This window comes from Lepus europaeus, chromosome 6 (assembly GCF_033115175.1).
Source record: "Lepus europaeus isolate LE1 chromosome 6, mLepTim1.pri, whole genome shotgun sequence".
In the NCBI taxonomy this organism is placed as follows: Eukaryota; Metazoa; Chordata; class Mammalia; order Lagomorpha; family Leporidae; genus Lepus; species Lepus europaeus.
In genome coordinates, this window is record NC_084832.1 from 99,233,373 (window position 1) to 99,251,160 (window position 17,788).

Genomic DNA, 17,788 nt, shown 5'->3' on the forward strand with positions numbered 1-17,788 from the left:
CACCAGGGCTAAGGTGTTATTCTCTTCTTCTTACTGCCAGCCGGTGAGCTGGAGGACCTATAGGGTCCTGACTGACTAATCACAGAACATGCACTCTCTTGGAAAACGAAGAGGAGATGGAGAGGCTGGAAGAGAGAGTTTTCATGGCATTTTCTGCAATGCTTGATATGAATACCCAGGCCTAGCCCAAGAGCTAAGAGAACCAAGCCACAAAGTGAATCCTCCCACCCCCTAGTCCTGCCCTGGGAAATGTTTCAGAAAAATTATTTTACAACCTCTGCCCATTGTGTGTGGCCCCAGCTGTATTCCACATACTGCAAACGTAGCCTGTTCAGCGCGCCCTACTGCCTTAATCCTCCAAGACCCCGGATCTTTCCATCTGGGGTTACTGGCATAACGTTGTCTACGTGCTGAGCACATTCCGCGGGTGATCTCATTACTAAACCCACGGAGCAGGTGCATTTGATTCTCATCTTTGAAAGAGGAAGAGACCCAGAGAGGCCAGCCACACAGCCACACAGCTGCTAAGAGGCAGAGCTGGCACTCACAGTCACAGTGGCCCACACCCAGCCCTTGCTCTTCCTTGTCCTCATTGGCCCATACTACACTTTGGTGGGCTGAGCTTGGGTCAACTGTGAGATCTGTGGATTAAAGGCATTAGGGCCACTTAGGATCTTATTCAGAGCACTCTGGGAAAGTTCTGGAATGAAGAAAAAGTTGGGAAAGTTCTGGAATGTGGTGGCAAGTGGGTTCTAGGGCCAGGGTAGTTATTCTAGCACAGGGAAGACCAAACAGCCAGGTGAGCTTTGTATAATCCTTGGAAAAACATGAAGGACCAAAGGCTGCTCTTCAAAGTGGTGTCTGGGAGAGGGCGTGTTGTGGCTGAGACCGCCATCTCCCACATCCAGGCCTGGGTTCAAGACCTGCCTTGGCTTCTGACCCCAGTTTCCTGCTAATGCAGACCCTGCAAGGCAGGCCATGGCTCAAGAAGCTGGGTCCATGCCACCCATGTGGGAGACCCTGAATTCCTGGCTTTGCCCAGCTGCATTTGGGGAGTGAAACTGTGGACTACAGTCCTCTCTCTCTCTTTCCCCCTCTCAGATAAATAAATAACCATTTTAAAAGGGACAGTGATACCTGTGCTCCGTTTTAACATCATCACACTCATAAAAGACCTAAGGAGCCTTCGGAAACACATACGAAGTCAATCTGTGAAGAAACGTTCAGAATCTAAATAGCTGGCATTCCGTGTGTAAGGTCTGTGGGCTTCAGTGTATGGAGTTCATCTGATTGTGCTTTTTCAACTGACTGCCAGAAAAGGAAGAGTTAACAACCACTTCCTGAAGGGAGGGCCTTCTGTTCGTTATCGTTCCGTTCATTTATCCACATCCATCCATACACCTACCCATCCATCCACTCATCCATCCATGTACCCACCTATCCAGCATCCATCCATCCATGTACCCACCTATCCGTCTATTCATCCACCTCTCCATCTTTCCGTTTTTTCATCCATCCATCCATGGTGTACAGATGATGGATGCTTGGCCTGGGGAAGACAGTACAATCCCTGGTCCTCAATTCAAAATCTAGGCACTAGCTTGTTGTGGATGCAAAACATCCTCTTGATGCCTTGATGTGTTCTGCTGGGTGATTTGCTATTTCAACAGCCAAGCCACTGAGGTCTTTCTTCACTCTCCAAACCCCTGCTCTGATCCTCTTTTGAGTCCTGGAGCTTAGCTGGTCCTTGCCCACCAGTCTATCAGTGCTCCAGCACACAGGTACACGCAGGGTGATGCCTGCAGGTGCAGCTGCTGATGGGAAGAGGAGACCGAGGGAGGTCTGCTTAGAGGGACTATGCTTAGTTTTGCTATTGGAACATATTGGGGGCTCCTCTGCTTTTCTGTAGCCTCTGGAGTTGACATTGGGGAACTAGGACACTGATACCTGGAGTTTGGTTTCTGGAAAAAGATTAGAGTGTATTTGTAGCCTACTGCTATGCAACAAATTGTCCCCAAATTTAGCAGCTTAAACACACATTATCTCATAACTTCTATATATTGGGAACCTGCTAATGGCTTAGCTGAATGCCTCTGGCCCAAGAACTGAACTGGAGTTGGAAGCAGCAAGCATCTACTGACTGGGCTGTGGCCTTATCTGAAGGCTTGACGGGGATGAAAGGGATCACTTTCAAGTTCACCCATGTGCTGGTGGGCAGGTGACTTCGTCCATCTTACGCTGTTAGAACGGAACCCCACAGTCTGGGTCATCTCTATGAGCAGAGACTTATTTGGCTCGTGGGCCTGGGAGGCTGGGACGTCTAAGAGCATGGTGCCAGCATCTGGCGAGGGCTCTTTCGCCATGTCACCCCATGCTGGTGGACGGGAGAGGTCCAAGGGGCCAAGCCCCATCCCGAGGTAACAAAGTCCCTCCTGCAGTAACAGAATTAACCCATTCAAGAAGGCTGTGTTCTGCTCACTCCTCTTCAGTTTCCACCCCCCGACTCGGTTGCACAGGGTTTTAAGCTTCGCGCAGTGTCAGCACTCACCGTGCAGAGCTCTCCCTGGGACCGCCCCAGGTTATGATAAGAAAGTGGTGTCATGGAGAGTAAGACAGAGAGGCAGCCAAGACGGAAGCCATCGGCTTTTTGAAACCTAATCCCCAAGGTGTGGCCCCATCACTTCTGCCGTAACATGGTCGCTCGGAACAAGGCAATGTGTGCAGTCCACATGCATGGGGAGGGGTGGTCACCCAAGGACATGAACGCAGGGGCTGGCCACCGCTGGGGGCCGCCTTGGAGGCTCCCTGGGACAGAGAGGGTTGAGTAAGGGCGGCGGGCGAGAAGGTGCCTGGGTGAGCAGCAGGCTGGGCTGGGGAGGAGCAGGTGCGTCCTCCAACGTGGCCCAGGGTTTCACCGCTCCCTGCACACTTGCTACTTACAGCAGCCTTGGGCAAACTGTGGTTTCCCAGAGCCTACAGACTTCCCTTTCTGTCACTCTGGGTTTCTCTTCCCTTCTTCTGCAAGAGGCATTGCCAGGGAAGCCTTGCAGGTTTCATTCCGTTGCATTGAGTGTTTGGCCAGAAAGCTGGTAGAAGGAATTGTCCGCAGGAGCAGTTCCTCCCAGGACTAACACTCTGGCTAGACAAACCCAAGCTCCCAGCGGAAGGGTGTGGAAGGTGCCTTTCTAGAACTCAGTAGGGGCAGACAGAGGGCTGGTCATGTGTGTCCAAAAGCCCATGTAAAGGTGGCCTGGTATGGGGCCAGGGGGCACAGCAGCTGGGCTCACTCAGGCAGCCTGGCTGGGATCCTGGTTACCAGCAGGGTGACTGTTGGTCAGTTACTTAATGTCTCCCAGCCTCAGTTTCTGCCTCTCTAAAATGGGGATCCTCACCTTAGCTTCACCCCACAGCTGTTGTGAGGCGATGATGCCACACAGCTACTATCATTTTCACAGGGCATGGGAAGAGAGAAGGACTGGGACCCAGGCGCAGGCCCAGGGGAGACCAGCCTGGCTTCTGCAGGGGTGGTCCCTGCTGCCCCCATGGGGGAGCCGGATGGGGCTCCTGGCTCCCACCTTTGCTTTGGTTTAGCCCTGGCTGTTGTGGGCCTCTGGGGAGTGAACCAACAGAATGGAGCTTTCTGTCTCTGTCACTGTATTTTCTCCCCCCTTGTCTGCCATTCAAATAGATAAATACAAATTAAAAATTTTTTTTTGATTGACGGGGCTGGTGTTCTAGCACAGTGAGCTAAGCTGTAACCTGCAGGGCCCGGCATCCCATATTAGAGTGTCGGTTCGAGTCCTGGCTGCTCCACTTCCAGTCCAGCTCCCTGCTAATGCTCCTGGGAAAGCAGCAGCAGATGGCTTGAGTGCTTGGGACCCTGTGCCCACATGAGAGACCTGGGCGGAGTTTCAGGCTCCTTGTTTTGGCCTGGCCCAGTCCCGGCTGGTGCAGTCATTTGAGGACTGAAACAGGGGATGGAAGATCTCTCTCTCTCTGTAACTCTCTCCTTCAAATAAAGAAATAAACCTTAAAAAATAACAAAGCAAAACAAAACCGACCTTATTACATAGAACGCTCTCCACACTGATGGGTGTTTACTGGAAAAATTTTTTAAAGAATTTTTGATTGACATGTGAGTCCTGGGCAGGTTTGTGGGGTGCAGGGCAGCATTTCAACAGAGGCACACGGCCTCAGTGGACCGGCTTTCACTTCCCGTGGTTCTGCCTGCTTTCATTCAGTCTCCTGGAGTCCAGTGCCTGCGTCTGTCTGGGCCCACTGGGTGTCGGGAGTTCCCTTCTGCTGGCTGGCCCACTGCCTATGGTCATTGTCATGGCAGAGCACGGGGAGGCATGGCTGTGCAGCGGCTGCTCTGCCGATGTTGCCTCCTGGGACCGCCTGCCCCCAGTAGGTCTCCCCTGCGTTCCCCTGGGCTTCCTGCACTTGCTGCTCCGTGCCTCCACTGTACCAAGGAGATAAGCCAAGTATAACACTGAGACCAGTGAGCCCCGAGACGCGGGGGAGCAGTCAGTGGGGGCAAGAGCAGGAGAGCAGAGGGGGGATGAGCTGCTTTGCTGCTGTCTTGCTGCCCCCTCTTGCCCAGGCATTGGTGAGGAGCACTCAAGTCCAGTTTCTCGCTTAGATAGGCGTGCTCTTGAGAACACAGAGATGGGCAGGGGGAAGAAGTCCCACCTGTTTGACTGCAATGGGGTCAGGACCTTTGACACAGTGACCGCAGTGGAACAATGGCGATTTCTGAAAAATAGTGGCTGAGAAGGGCTGGGTGTGGAATTTCAGCACACGCGCGCCCCTGTCTGTGGCTCCTGCTCCGGGTTCCGTGAGTGGGAGGTGGTGCTGACAGCTGTCTGGGGCCTCTCTACTTTCTCCCTCCTGGCCTGTGTCATCCAGCACAGGGTCAGCTGCCCTGGGCACCAGGCAGAGGGACCCTCACCCCATGCCCTGAGGCAGGACCATACCTGGAGCCAAAGCTGTGCGGAGGCTGGAGGCGGCAGGTGGTGGGGGTGGGGGTGCTAGAGGCTCCTCCCCCACAGACGGACAGCTGGAGTCTCCCTGTGGCCTTTGGGGCCCTGGAGATGGGCCCAGGACGGGGTGGCTGTCGGATCCTCTCAGGGGAACCGGGCTGGGAGGCTGGGGGTGGCCTGATCGGGCAGGGGTGGGCGGCAAAGGCGAGCGCAGCCACCGAAATCGAGGCTGGGAAGGGATCCAGACCTCCACCGCCCGCTTCCACTTGCTCACTGTGGGCACCGGAAGTCCGGGTGGCCCCAAGCTGGGGCTGCTGATAGACAGTCACGGGGGACGTGGGCAGAGGCTGCCCCTGCCTGGACCCCCTCCAGAACGTGTGGGGGCCTGAGAGAGGACGGAGTGGCAGGTGACTGGGGGTGCCGCATGACACTGAGCTTCCGGGGAGTCCTAAACCCCACCCACAAGTGCGTACGAGGTCAGTGCGGCGGTGACGTCATGGAAAGACGGCCTTCCGCCCCGCCCTCCCCCTGACTGAGGTCTCAGTCTCAGGTCGCAGGAGGCCTCCTAGCTGCCCCTCGGCTGTGGGCCGGGATGCAGAGCCCCGAGACTGTCCGGCCTCCGCTCCCCCCACCTCTGGGCTGTCACTGTGCCCGCTGGTCCCCGGGGACCTCCTGGGGTGGGACAGTGTCCCCGAGCCCCTCCACGAGCCAGTTCCTAGAAGTCTGCCAGGTTTGACAGCCTTGTTTTGGGCTGGGCACCGCAGGCCCTCAGGAGAAGCCATGGCCACTACGAGGGCTGTAGGGCAGGAGGGGAGGCAGCAGGTGTCAGGAGCGGGAGCCCTGGGTGTGGCTTTGTCACCTCCCATAGCATCTGTAAAGAGAGGCATTGACCTGCGTGACCCAGCTCCCACACCTTAGGGTGTCAGGGTCCCTGGCTTTCAGACTGGGGTGGGGGAAGAATGTTTTGGTTTTGGGGAGAGGCTTGTGTGTGCCTCCTCGGGGCACACCCCTCACCTCCTGTCCCCTGCCCCTCCCTCCGTGTCCCTCCAGGGGAGTGTTTCGTCACGGGCCAATCCCACTTCAAGAGCTTCGACAACAGATACTTCACCTTCAGCGGGGTCTGCCAGTACCTGCTGGCCAGGGACTGCTGGGACGACTCCTTCTCCATCGTCATAGAGACGGTGCAGGTGAGTGGGTGCAGGGCAGCGGTCTTCTGCGCAGTCAGTCCCTCATCCTTCCAGACACCCAGCCCCGCCCACCCCCGGGCCCCTGGCCCCAGATGGAGGAAGAAGGCGCCTGGCCTGTCCGCTCCTACTCAGGGCCACACCCAGCAGCAGGTGCAGGCCGGTGCCCCCTAGGCTAAGCCTCTGCTGTCTGAGCCAGGGGTGGTGGGGGTGCGGGCTTGGAGGGCCCCCCTTCTCTGGGCTGTGAGGTTCCCTGCTCCCTTTCTCCAGATAATGGAGTAAAGGTGGAGTGGGTGGAGTCACAGGACCCTTCCCCTCATGCTCTCTGGTTCAAGAAAATAAGCTAGAGGCTGAGGGCTCAGGGCCAGGCCGAGGTGGAGGGGAAGGGCGAGGGCTGGGCTTGGGGCCTTCTCCTTGCCCAACCCTAGGGGGCTCCACTCAAGGCAGAGCGTGTGCTGTGAGAACACGGGCGCCCAGCGTGGGGAGGCCGGGTTACGCGGTCTCCTCCCAGTGCTGGGCTGGCAGGGGGCAGAGCAGGGTCATGCGGCCTCTCCCCTCCCTGGCAGTGCGCCGAGGACCCCAGCGCCGTCTGCACCCGCTCCGTCACCGCGCGCCTGCCGGGGCTGCCCGGCCGCCTCGTGAAGCTGAAACATGGAGGCAGCGTCGCCATGGATGGCCAGGACATCCAGGTCCCCTTCCTGCAAGGTGGGCCCCATCTCCCACCACCGCCCGCGGGCCCAGGGCTGGCCGCGCTGGCCCCGCAGCGTCACTGCTTCCTGGAGGAGGAGGCTTGCGCCAGGCCTGGGAGAGGGCCTAAGGGAGAACCAAGAGCATTTTCACGTGACGTGACGAGACTAGCGGGGCCTGCACAGGCTGCTTCTGCTGGGGGGGGGGGGGGGGAGGAGCAGAGCTGCCCCTGAGAGCCCAGTGAGGCCGCTTGGGGCAGCCCAGGTGGCCCTCTGCACCGTGGGAGAAGCTTAGTGTCCAGCCTCTTCACTGGGGTTGCACGGTGCCTGTCCGAGCGAATCAGCCTTCCACAGCCCAGCTCCCAGACCCCAGCCTCCTTGTCCTGGTCTGTGACACCTCTCTCCCAGCATCCCACACGGTGAGGAACTTGGGCTAAGGGGTTGCCAGTGTGGAATGCTGTGTGTGTGTGTGTCCGTGTGTGTGTCCCCATGAGCTGACAGCTCTTCCCCAGCTCTGCCCCCTGCTGTCCCACTGGCCGTCTCCAGTCTTGTCGCTCAGCCTGGAGGCTACTTAGCCAGGGCACGGTGTGCAGCCCTGAGGCCCAGAAAGGCTGCAGGAGCATTTGCCGCCCTCTTGTGGCAGATGGTGGAATGACCGTTACAGCGGGCGTTTGGAGGTTCCCTTCTGGGAGAACCTATTTGCGCTCAGCTCACCCCATCACCCGTCCTCCTGGGACCCTCTAAGCCTCAGGGACACCCCATGTGGTCCTAACCACTGCTTTCATTGCTGCAGCCCCCTCCCCCGCGGCACACCTGCCTGCACCCTCCACGCTCAGCCCGTTACGCTGGTTGCAGGTGACTTCCGGGTCGAGCACACGGTGATGGGCTCTGTGCGCCTCAGCTCCGGTGAGGACCTGCAGATGGAGTGGGACGGCCGCGGCAGGCTGCTGCTGAAGGTAGGGCCCCTCGCGCGCGTGAGCCACTGCCCAGCCCTCATAAAGTGGCTGTAATGCTCGGGGCAGAATTCCCTTCTGTGCAGGCCCCCACCCCCGCAGCCAGGACAGAGCTCTGTTGTTGGCGAGAGGCTGGTGGGTGTTTGTGTTCTGGATGCCCCTTGCTGACCCCGAGGATTCTCCTTTCAGGGGCTCAGGGGGCTCCGGGGCCTGCAGACTATGGGGTAGGGGAGACTCTTGTGGGGCTGGGTAGGTGGCAGGTTTGCCTTGCAGTCGTTCTGCTGGGACAAGGCCTGGTAGCAGGTGCACACAGTGGACTGTAAAGGAAGAGCCAGATGGAAACTCACAGCCAAGAGCCTGTGTCCTGCACCCCTGGGGGTGAAAGTCACATCCCTATCCCTTACTTGTGGACAGTCACACAGGCAGGACCTGCCACACTCCTCACCCAGGCATGGGGCCTCTGCATCTGTGGGCCGTGTCCCCTTGTCCTCCGTGGTCCTGGTGTCACTGGAAAGCGACCTGTACCTTGCACTGGGCCTCGAGCCATGTTGTTTCTGTTGACGCGTCCCTGTGTGTGGCCAGTACAGACATTATCGCTGCCATTAAACTTATGTACTCATTGATTCACATCTTATGGGAGAGGCAGAGAGACAGAGAGAGATAGAGATCTTCCATCCACTGGTCCTTCCCCTTCTCCCCACCAAGTGCCTGCAACAGTCAGAGCTGAGCCAGGAGGAAGCCAGGAGCCAGGAACTCAGTCCAGCTCTCTCCCACGTGGGTGGCAGAGGCCAAGTACTTGAGCTGCCTTCTAGGGTGTGCATTCACAGGGGGCTGGGTCAGAAGCAGAGCCAGGATGACATCCAGGCGCTATAATCCAGGACGTGGGTGTCCCAGGCAGCAGCTTAACTGCTGTCCTACTGCCCAGCACCCACGCGAGGTCATGGCAGAGCCGGGACCGCATCTCTGGCCAGTCTTTCCCACCAGCCCAGTGGTCTCACCTTTTGGTCTTAGGGGGTTGTCGCATCCTTAAAGACCGCTGAGGCCTTGAGACCTAGGAGGGTTGTATCTACGAATGTTTGTCAGATCAGATATTCAATCAGACTTTAGAAATATCTATTTACTAACTTATTTAAAAGTGACGTGATAGGCCGGCGCCGCGGCTCAGTAGGCTAATCCTCCGCCTTGTGGCGCTGGCACACCGGGTTCTAGTCCCGGTCGGGGCGCCGGATCCTGTCCCGGTTACCCCTCTTCTAGGCCAGCTCTCTGCTGTGGCCAGGGAGTGCAGTGGAGGATGGCCCAAGTGCTTGGGCCCTGCACCCCATGGGAGACCAGGAGAAGCACCTGGCTCCTGCCTTCGGATCAGCGCGGTGCGCAGGCCACAGCGCGCCAGCTGCGGCGGCCATTGGAGGGTGAACCAATGGCAAAGGAAGACATTTCTCTCTGTCTCTCTCTCTCTCTCACTGTCCACTCTGCCTGTCAAAAAAAAAAAAAAAAAAGAATTAAAAAAAAAAAAAGTGACGTGATAAACACAGTACACATCAACCTAAACGTCACTTCTCTTTTTGGGAAAATAACTTAGTTTTCCAAGACAAGAATCAGTAGCGAGAAGAATGTTATTGTTGTGCATTTCTGAACACGTCTTTAATGGCCGGCGTCCTAGAAGGCAGCTGGATTCCCACATGCCCTTCTGCAGTCAGTCTTTTACTGTGTGACGTGCCACGTGGTCTCCGGAAACTTCCACCGAACAGAGCAAGAAAGGGAAAGGTGACTTTGGCCTTGCAGACTTCTTGAAGGGGCTCCTGCCCCCCCCCCCCCCCGGGGTCCCTAGACCACACTTTGTGAATGGCTGTCTGGGAGCGTGCCTCCTGCATCCCTGCATCTCTTGGGGTCCTTGGCATCTCCCTGGGGTGGGCACTGGGCACCCCTGATGAGAGCTGGTCTCTGCTGTTCTCCTGTGGCCGTGGCTTCTCTCTTGTCTTAGATCCCCTGAGAGAGTTAGCAAACTAACTCCTTTGTTCTTTTATAAAAAAAATAAGCCTTCAGCCACAGACCCCAGAGCAGGCAGTTCTGTGAGCTCCCCATGCGCTTCTAGGGCCAGAGCAGCTGGCCCGGGTCTCGGGGTACCTGGGTTCTAGGAGGGGCCTGGGGCTCAGCTCTCCTGGTCTTCGTCTCATCTTTGCTCCTGCATGGCAGCCAGCAGTTGCTCCCAATGTTGGAGAGAGGGCGCCCTTGACCCACGTCCTGTCACCCTCTCCCCCTCTCTCTGTCCCTTGTTCCTGGCAGCCAGAATGGACGGAGGGCATCTTGGGGGAGGGCTCTGGTCAGTTTAGCGACAAGAAGAGGTCTTCTTTGGTCAGATGATCCCATTGGGTTGTGTCACTCTCCTGTGGGTTTTGGTGCCCAGCCCTGGCCGCTGCTGCGTGGAGGAGCCAGCTGGAGCTGGTCAGCTGGGGTGGAGGAGCCCCCAGAGGAGGTGCTGCCCTTACCACCCGGGTGTGGCACAGCTGCTGTCCCCTGGGGCTGGCGGTGCAGGTGGTCAGTCCCCGGACGTGGTGCTTGGTGTGTGCTGCCTCCCTGCCCAGCGCGGCCCCAGGCAGAGTGGTGTGGAAGAGACCCTGTGGTGGCCCTCACCTGGTCAGGACTGTCCCCTGCAGAGACTTGGTTCAGCAGCAAGTGTTTTCTCTAAGTGTCCTGAGCTTGGGCTCTGCAGGACTCCACAGCCACAGCCTGGCATCCCTGGACACACCCGGTCTTTAACATTCATGGATTTGAGAGGGAGAGAGAGAGAGAGCGAGCCCCAGTATCTTGTGCTGGGCTAGGGCTGGAGCCAGGAGCCAGGAACTCAACCCAGGTCTCCCTCGTGAGTGGCAGGAACCCAATTACTTGAGCCGTCACTGCTGCCGCCCAGGGTTTACATTAGCAGGAAGCAGGAAGCTGGAGTCGGGAGCCAGAGCCGGGTGTGGAACCCAGGTACTCTGATATGGCACATGGGTGTCTTAGTTACCAGGCCAAATGCCTGCCCTATACTAACCCCGCGAGCTGGCCTCCTAGACAAGCTACGGGACAGCAGGCACAGTCTTTGAGAGTTGGGGGTGATGGTGCCGGTTGGCCTGGTGGGGTAAGCAAGAGGGCTTTGGGGAGCATGAGGGCACCCCGTGCTGAGAGGCGGGGCAGGGCACGAGGCTAAGCACCTACTTCTTTGCTTCGCTCAGGCTGGCCTCGGCTGCTGGAGTCGCATTGCAGCCTGCGTCAGGAGGGCCTGCGTAGTCCCAAAGTGGTGCATTCATTTGTTGCACAGTTCATTCATTCAACAACGCACTCATCGGGTTCCTCCTGGCCCTGCTGGGAGTGTCCCCCCAGCTGTCACAGGTTGTCACCTAACCTCCAAGGTTATGGGAGGAGGAGGAGGAGGGGGCATTTGGGAGCTGACTGGGTCCTTGCAAAAGAGACCCCGGAGAGCTAGCCAGCCCCTTCCAACTGTGAGGACACAGGGGCTCGGCACCAGGTGTGGGGAAGCGGGGCCCTTGGCACACCCTGGGCTGGCTGAACCTTGAACTTGGACTCGGCGGATTCCAGAATCATAGACGTCAGTGCCAGCTGTCCGTCAGCCGCCGGTCCCCAGGTTTTCATCAGAGCAGCCCCGGTGGACCAAAGCAGGCGTCACTGTAGCTACAGCGGGCACTGCGGTAAAACGAAGCAGACGCCAACCCTGGCTTCACTCAGATTAAATTCTAATGCAGGACGGCAGACGAGAAACAAGGAGCTCACGTAAATCACATTAGGCATTAGAGGCTGATAAATCCTGGGCAGACAGACAAAGCAGAGAGGAGGGCAGGAAGCAGCGGAGCGGGGATCTAAGCGTTGACCAGGCAGGTCGGAGAGGGGCTTGGTGCCACACGTGACGACATTCGATGTTTGCAAAGCAAACAGGGAAGCACTGCTCTGTCTCCTTTCTTATTACCGACATTTACTTCGGTCTGTTTTATACCGTTCTGGAACCTTCCACGGGATTGTTCCTTCTGCTTCTTGTTAAGTCAGAGCTGGGTGCTGGAAGGGACTCAGGGAGCCCTGGCCTAGCCCTTGCCGGCTGTGAGGCACAGGGCGGCCACCCAGCCTCCTTAGTGACAGGGCTCTTGGGTCCCAGCCCAGTCTGGGTCTCCTCAGCAGGAGCTAGCAGGGGCCCCCAGCTGTCCCGGTGCAGGGGAGATGTCACCTTCTCTCTGGGCCTCCATCGCTCCATCTTTACTTTCAAGGACTTACTTTATTTATTTGAAAGGTGGAGTTACAGAGAGAGGGAGAGATCTTCCATCCACTCCCCAGTGCAATGGTCACGGTTGATCCAGGCTGAAGCCCGGGAGCCAGGAGCTCCATTCGGGTCCCCCACGTGGGTGGCAGGGCCCTGAGGACTTGGGCCATCTGCTGCCTTCCCGGGTGCCTTCGCAGGGAGCTGGATTAAGACTTGAACCCAGGGCCTGTGAGGGAGGCCAGCCGGGCAGGCGGTGGCTTCCCTGGGCTGGCCTGCATCCCTTTTCTAAGCGAAACTAGAGCTTGCTGCTTTGCCCGGCCTCTGCCCGCAGCTGTCCACAGTCTACGCCGGGAGGACATGCGGCCTGTGCGGGAATTTCAACGGGAACCGGGGCGACGACTTCCTGTCCCCCGCGGGGCTGGTGGAGGCCCTGGTCGAGGACTTCGGCAACGCCTGGAAGCTGCGCGGGGACTGCCCGGACCTGCGGCAGCTGCTCGGCGACCCTTGCAGCCTCAACCCGCGCCAGGGTACGTGAGCTGGGTGGCGAGTGGGCACGGCTCAGGCGGGCCCCGGGAGGAGGCTGCAGGGGCCTCCGCGGGCCAGGATCTGCCTCTGGGTCACGTCCTCCTGGAAGTCCCTCCGCGGGCCAGGCCCCCGGAACCTGGGTCCCACCGTGGTGCGCACCCCGGGTCCCAAGCACCGGGGGTCCCAAGACCCGGGAACTGGGTCTGCCCGTGCCGATGTCTCTGCCCGACATTCCATGGTGGCACCAGCGCCCCCTGTGGGTGTGTCCAGGGACGCAGTTTTATTCGTATTTTAGCCTGGCCTAAACAGGAGCATGAATTCACCAGGAGCCCAGAGCCAGGAGTTTGCTTCTGCAGGGGGGAACAGGGAGGCTGTCTGGGTGGCGCCTGTCACTGCCCCTGAGCCACCCTGCTCCATCCCGCGCGCCCTCCTCTCTTGCCCTCCCTCCCCACGCAGCCAGGTTCGCGGAGGAAGCATGCGCTCTCCTGACGTCCTCCAAGTTCGAGGCCTGCCACCGGGCCGTCAGCCCGCTGCCCTTCCTGCAGAACTGTCGCTACGACGTGTGTTCCTGCCCCGACGGCCGCGAGTGCCTGTGCAGCGCCGTGGCCAGCTACGCCGCCGCCTGCGCTGGGAGAGGCGTGCACATCGCCTGGCGCGAGCCCAGCTTCTGCGGTGGGTGCCTGCCGGGTCCTCTTAACACACCTGCTCTGCCGCCTTTCCTTCGGACACGGGCCAGGGGTGGGGCGTTTGTGGCAAGGACGGTTCCTTCGCAGGCTCCGTTCCCGACTGCTTCCCCACAGGGCGCGCGCGCGGGGGGCGGGGGGGGGGCTTGGCTCTCCCCTCGGAAGGGCTGGGTCCCTCGGACCTGTTCCCCGAGGCCGAGTTGCTACCCTTACCTGGGGGCCTGGAATCCTGGAGTCTGTGCAAGCGGTGCTTGCCTGCAGCTGCTGCCACCTAGTGTTCGATAGGTGCATGGACGGGCTGCGGCGGGATTGGGTACCAGAATCCCTCGTGGAGGCTGATGAAGGCGGTGAGAAACACGGACAAATCCTTCGTTTGGAACTTCCAGCAAACCGGCAGTGGGTTTCCGGCCGGCGGCTCTGGCACCGACTAATGTGACCTGTCATTGAATAATGTTGTCTTTAGATTTGCACCCTGCACTCAGATGGATCCACTTAGGTGGATCTCCCTGCCACCAGAGCTGGCGTCGGCTGTCACACCCGGCTCCCTTAAGCATCTAGATCGGCCTCTTCTGTTGCTGCTCTTGTTGTTTGGGCAACATTTGCTGAGTGACCAGTGTGGTCAGGCAACAGGGACGATGTAGAATCCCAAGTGGGAACTGCCTCCCTAAGAGGTGGTGCCTGTCGCACTGAGTCAAAGGTTGATTACATTTTAGGGCAGGGGCAGTCGGGGAAGGCTTCCTGGAAGAGGTGTACTTGACCTTGATTTCAGCAGAGAAGGGTCATTTCTCAAGGTGGAAGAGAAGTGGTGAGGCAAGGATAAGGCACAGTGGATACTCCCATCTTTAAGGTGAAGTAGATGTTCGAACACCCACAAAGGGTCATCTTAATGGAAGTAGGAAAATTGGAGCTGTGAGAAACAGTGAGAGGAAATAACATTGTGTATTTGATGGGAAGTTTAGCTGCGGGGGCTTTCAAGGCGTCAGTATTTGGGGTCTGATGGACCGTCTTGTCTCGAGTCCCGGAGTCAGAGAGAGGAACAGCGACAGAAGTGAGGGCGGCAGGTGTGTGGGTGCTGCAGCTGTACCCAGGCAGCCCCAGAGCCCCCAGCTGTCAGTCACAGGCTGGCGCCGTCCTGTGACCTTGAGCCCTCCCTGAACCCCGCCCCCTCCAGTCTGCTCCTGCCTGGCGGGGGGGTTGGATGCTGGGGAGGTGGGAGGTGAGTGAGGAGCAGCGGGGGGCTGCTTGTGAATGGATGTGCTTCCGAATCAGCCGGTGTTGGAGGTCTGCGTTATCCCTGTGTGTGGGGGCCGTCCTGGGCCAGCACGCGTTCCCCAAGGCGAAGGGCCTTCCGGAATGTTCCTGCCCCAGTGCTGAGAGAACGTCCCGCCTCCTCGGGGCTTCAGGGTGCGGTGGACGTGCTGGGTGACAGGGCGCCCTTTTCCCTGGGCCGTTCAAGGACAGGAGGGAGGGGCCGGTCTCCGCGGTCCGTCAGCCTGGCCTCCCGGCTTCGGGTTGTTCCTCTGAGCCGGGCATGGCGGGGACAGCTGAGGCAAGGGCAGGGGCGGCAGTGTCCCTGACGTGGAGCTCCCTTTCGCTCCCTGGGAAATGAACACAGCTCCGTAAGCCACGGGGCCCATCCACGGGGAGCAGCCATGCCAGCTGGGCACACTTGTGGCCTAAGGCTCACCTGGCAGCCACTTGGTGGGAAGCTGTGAGGAGAGTCCGGAGAAGCACCTACACCATTAGTGAGTGATTTGGGGGGGGGGAGATGGACCCTGTCTGCTGGGTCAGTCCCCAGATGCCTGCAACAGCTGGGGCTGGGCCAGGCTGATGCTGGGGCCCGGGACCTCGGACCTTGAGCTAGGAAGGAGAAAGTAAAAAAAAAAAAAAAAAAAAAAAAAAAGGGCGCTGAGAAATCAAGCTCGTAGCTTGCTGTGCTCATCAGCGGATCTTCCTTCCGTCCACTGGTTCACTCCCCAAATGGCCGCAACAGCCAGAGCTGGGCCAATCTGAAGCCAGGAGCCAGAGCGTCTTCCAGGTCTCCCACATGAGTGCAGGGACCCAAGCACTTGGGCTGTCTTCTACTGCTTTCCCAGGTGCATTAGCAGGGAGCTGGATTGGAAATGGAGCTGCTGGGACAAGAACCAGCGCCCATATGGGATGTGGGCAGCATTGAAGGCAGAGGCTTAACCCCTGCACCACAGCATTGGCCCAGATCCATCTTTGTTGTCCTATACACTCCCCACTTTGAGTGTTCAGCCATGGCTGACCTCGCCACCGGAGAGCCCTGCCCCGCCCAGCGACCTCCAGCACCAGGTGTCTGGTGGCATATAGTTCATAAGATGTGAAAATATGCATATTACAAAAGACTATGCATGGTTTAAGTGTTTTTTTTTTCTTTTGCCCCCAAATAAACTTGCATTTTCAATTCTGGTTTCCAGGACCTTTTCAAAATACCCACGTGCATTTGTGTGCCTCACCCTATGTGTTTGCCCCTAGCAGGAAAGGGGAGCTGCGTCCATACGCATGTAATCGGGGGGGGGGGGGAGTGTGTGTCACAGCTGCAAGGGCTGGCGCTGCAGTCCTTGTTGTCCAGGGTTGGCCCTGAAGCCAGCATCTGCCTCCTCTTCCAGCGCTGAGCTGCCCACCGGGCCAGGTGTACCTGCAGTGCGGCACGCCCTGCAACCTGACCTGCCGCTCCCTCTCCTACCCGGATGAGGAGTGTGCCGAGGGCTGCCTTGAAGGCTGCTTCTGCCCCCCGGGGCTGTACCAGGACGAGAGAGGCCAGTGCGTGCCCAAGGCCCAGTGCCCCTGTTCCTATGACGGCGAGATCTTCCAGCCCCAAGATGTCTTCTCAGACCATCACACCATGTGGTAGGTGCAAGCTGCAGCGCTGGGGACCCCTGGCACAGCTGGAAAGGAACGCTGTCACTCAGAGCTCCCATTTCCTGGATGGGGAAACTGAGGCAAGAGAAAGGCAGTGACTTGTCTGGAGTCGCACGGCAGGTCAGAAGCAGAGCGGGGCCTCCATGCAGGCCGTCTGACTTCCTCGCTGTGTAGGGAACCAGACTTCCAGGCTGGCAGTAAGAATTCTTGAGCTTTATTGAAAGCTGTCAGGGGTTGGGGCCCCATCTCCTTGCTTTGGCCTCAATTTGCCTGTTCTAGAACAGGAAATGGGAGATTCCCTCTCCAGGGTGGTCTGGCCGAAGCACCTGCTCTAGGAGACAACAGATCGCAGCGGCACTGCCTGGAGGGGGCGTCGCTGTCCACATCCGTTGTGTGTTGCTATAGGAACATGCCTGCACTGGGGGTGCTTTGTAAGGAAAAGAGGCTTGCTTTGGCCCACAGTCCTGGAGACTGCAAAGTCCAGGATCAGGCAGGGGCCTCCTGCTCTGTGACAGCTCAGCGGATGGCGCCACCTGGGGACCATGTACCAGTGGTACATGTGGAAGAGGCCGGACATGGGCGGCCTGGCTTTATCACAGCCTGCGCTCAGAGGAGCTAATCTGTGGGATTTGTTCCTTCTAAGTCTGGTGCCTGTGACCCAGCTGCCTCCCAGTACACCACTCTGAGCCAGGCTGAAGCTGGGAGCCAGGAGCCAGGAGCTTCATCCTGGTCTCCCATGTGGGTGCAGGGGCTCACGCACTTGGGCCGCCAGGCACATTAGCAGGAAGCTGGATCAGAAGTGGAGCAGCTGACACTCAGACAGGTGCTCTGATTTGGGATGCCAGCATTGCAAGCAACAACCTTACCCCCTGCACTACAACACCGGCCCTAGAGTTTGGTCTTTGTCCTATGGCCTACTGTTGAAAGATTTCAAGAGGGGTGGGACATAACCAGAACCAGCGTGTTCAAGGATACTTGGGCTACTGAGAGAGGCAAACACAGGTGCAGGGACATGGCTTAGGAGACTAACTGTGCGGTCTAGGGAGGAGGGGATGGCGCCCCTCCTCTCTGCAGTGGTGACAGGGAAGTGGGTTTGAATCCCAGGGTCACACAGCAGGCAGCCTCCTGGGGCCCGATGATGGGTCAGATACGGAGGGTGATGCAGAAGGCCGTGTCAGAACAACCCCTGGACTTCTGGTGTTGACCCTGGGTAGACAGGCATCCAGGAAGTGGCTTTGGTGGTTTGGTGGTGGTGGGGTCTTGGGTTCGGTGCTGGCCGCACTGCCTTGGAGACACCCAGAGGAAGCTCTCATGGAAGCATTGAACGTCTGGCTCTGGGGTTCCAACGAGAGCTCCAAGCTGCCGGTGTGAGCTTGCAGTCGCAAAGCTGGGGGTGTCGGTGACAGCAACGCGTGAGAAGAAGAGGAAGCCCGGGAGGAAGCCCGAGGGCCACTGACCTTCAAGGTCAAGGCCAGAGCCTGGGAGCTACAGCTGGGGCTGAGAAGAGCAGCCAGGGGCGGGGTGGGGGGCAGCCAGGAGAGATTATTTTCCCCCATTCTCTGGGCGCGTGGAGCAGTTAGCAGTGATGAGTCATGTGGAAAGGATCTGCTCAGAAAAGAACTGAAAACGATCCCTTGGGGTCT

At 58.6% G+C, this 17,788-nt stretch overlaps 1 protein-coding gene across 1 annotated transcript in view; it reads left to right on the forward strand.

Moving 5' to 3' along the window:
* The window catches only part of VWF (von Willebrand factor), a 159,067-nt gene that overhangs the window by 44,938 nt on the left and 96,341 nt on the right, over window positions 1-17,788 (forward strand). Inside the window, exons 11-16 of the mRNA XM_062195452.1 lie at window positions 6,033-6,169; window positions 6,733-6,871; window positions 7,708-7,808; window positions 12,383-12,578; window positions 13,033-13,248; window positions 15,893-16,133. Of these exons, the coding sequence (XP_062051436.1) occupies window positions 6,033-6,169; window positions 6,733-6,871; window positions 7,708-7,808; window positions 12,383-12,578; window positions 13,033-13,248; window positions 15,893-16,133 (1,030 nt within the window). The remainder of the gene's footprint in view (window positions 1-6,032; window positions 6,170-6,732; window positions 6,872-7,707; window positions 7,809-12,382; window positions 12,579-13,032; window positions 13,249-15,892; window positions 16,134-17,788) is intronic.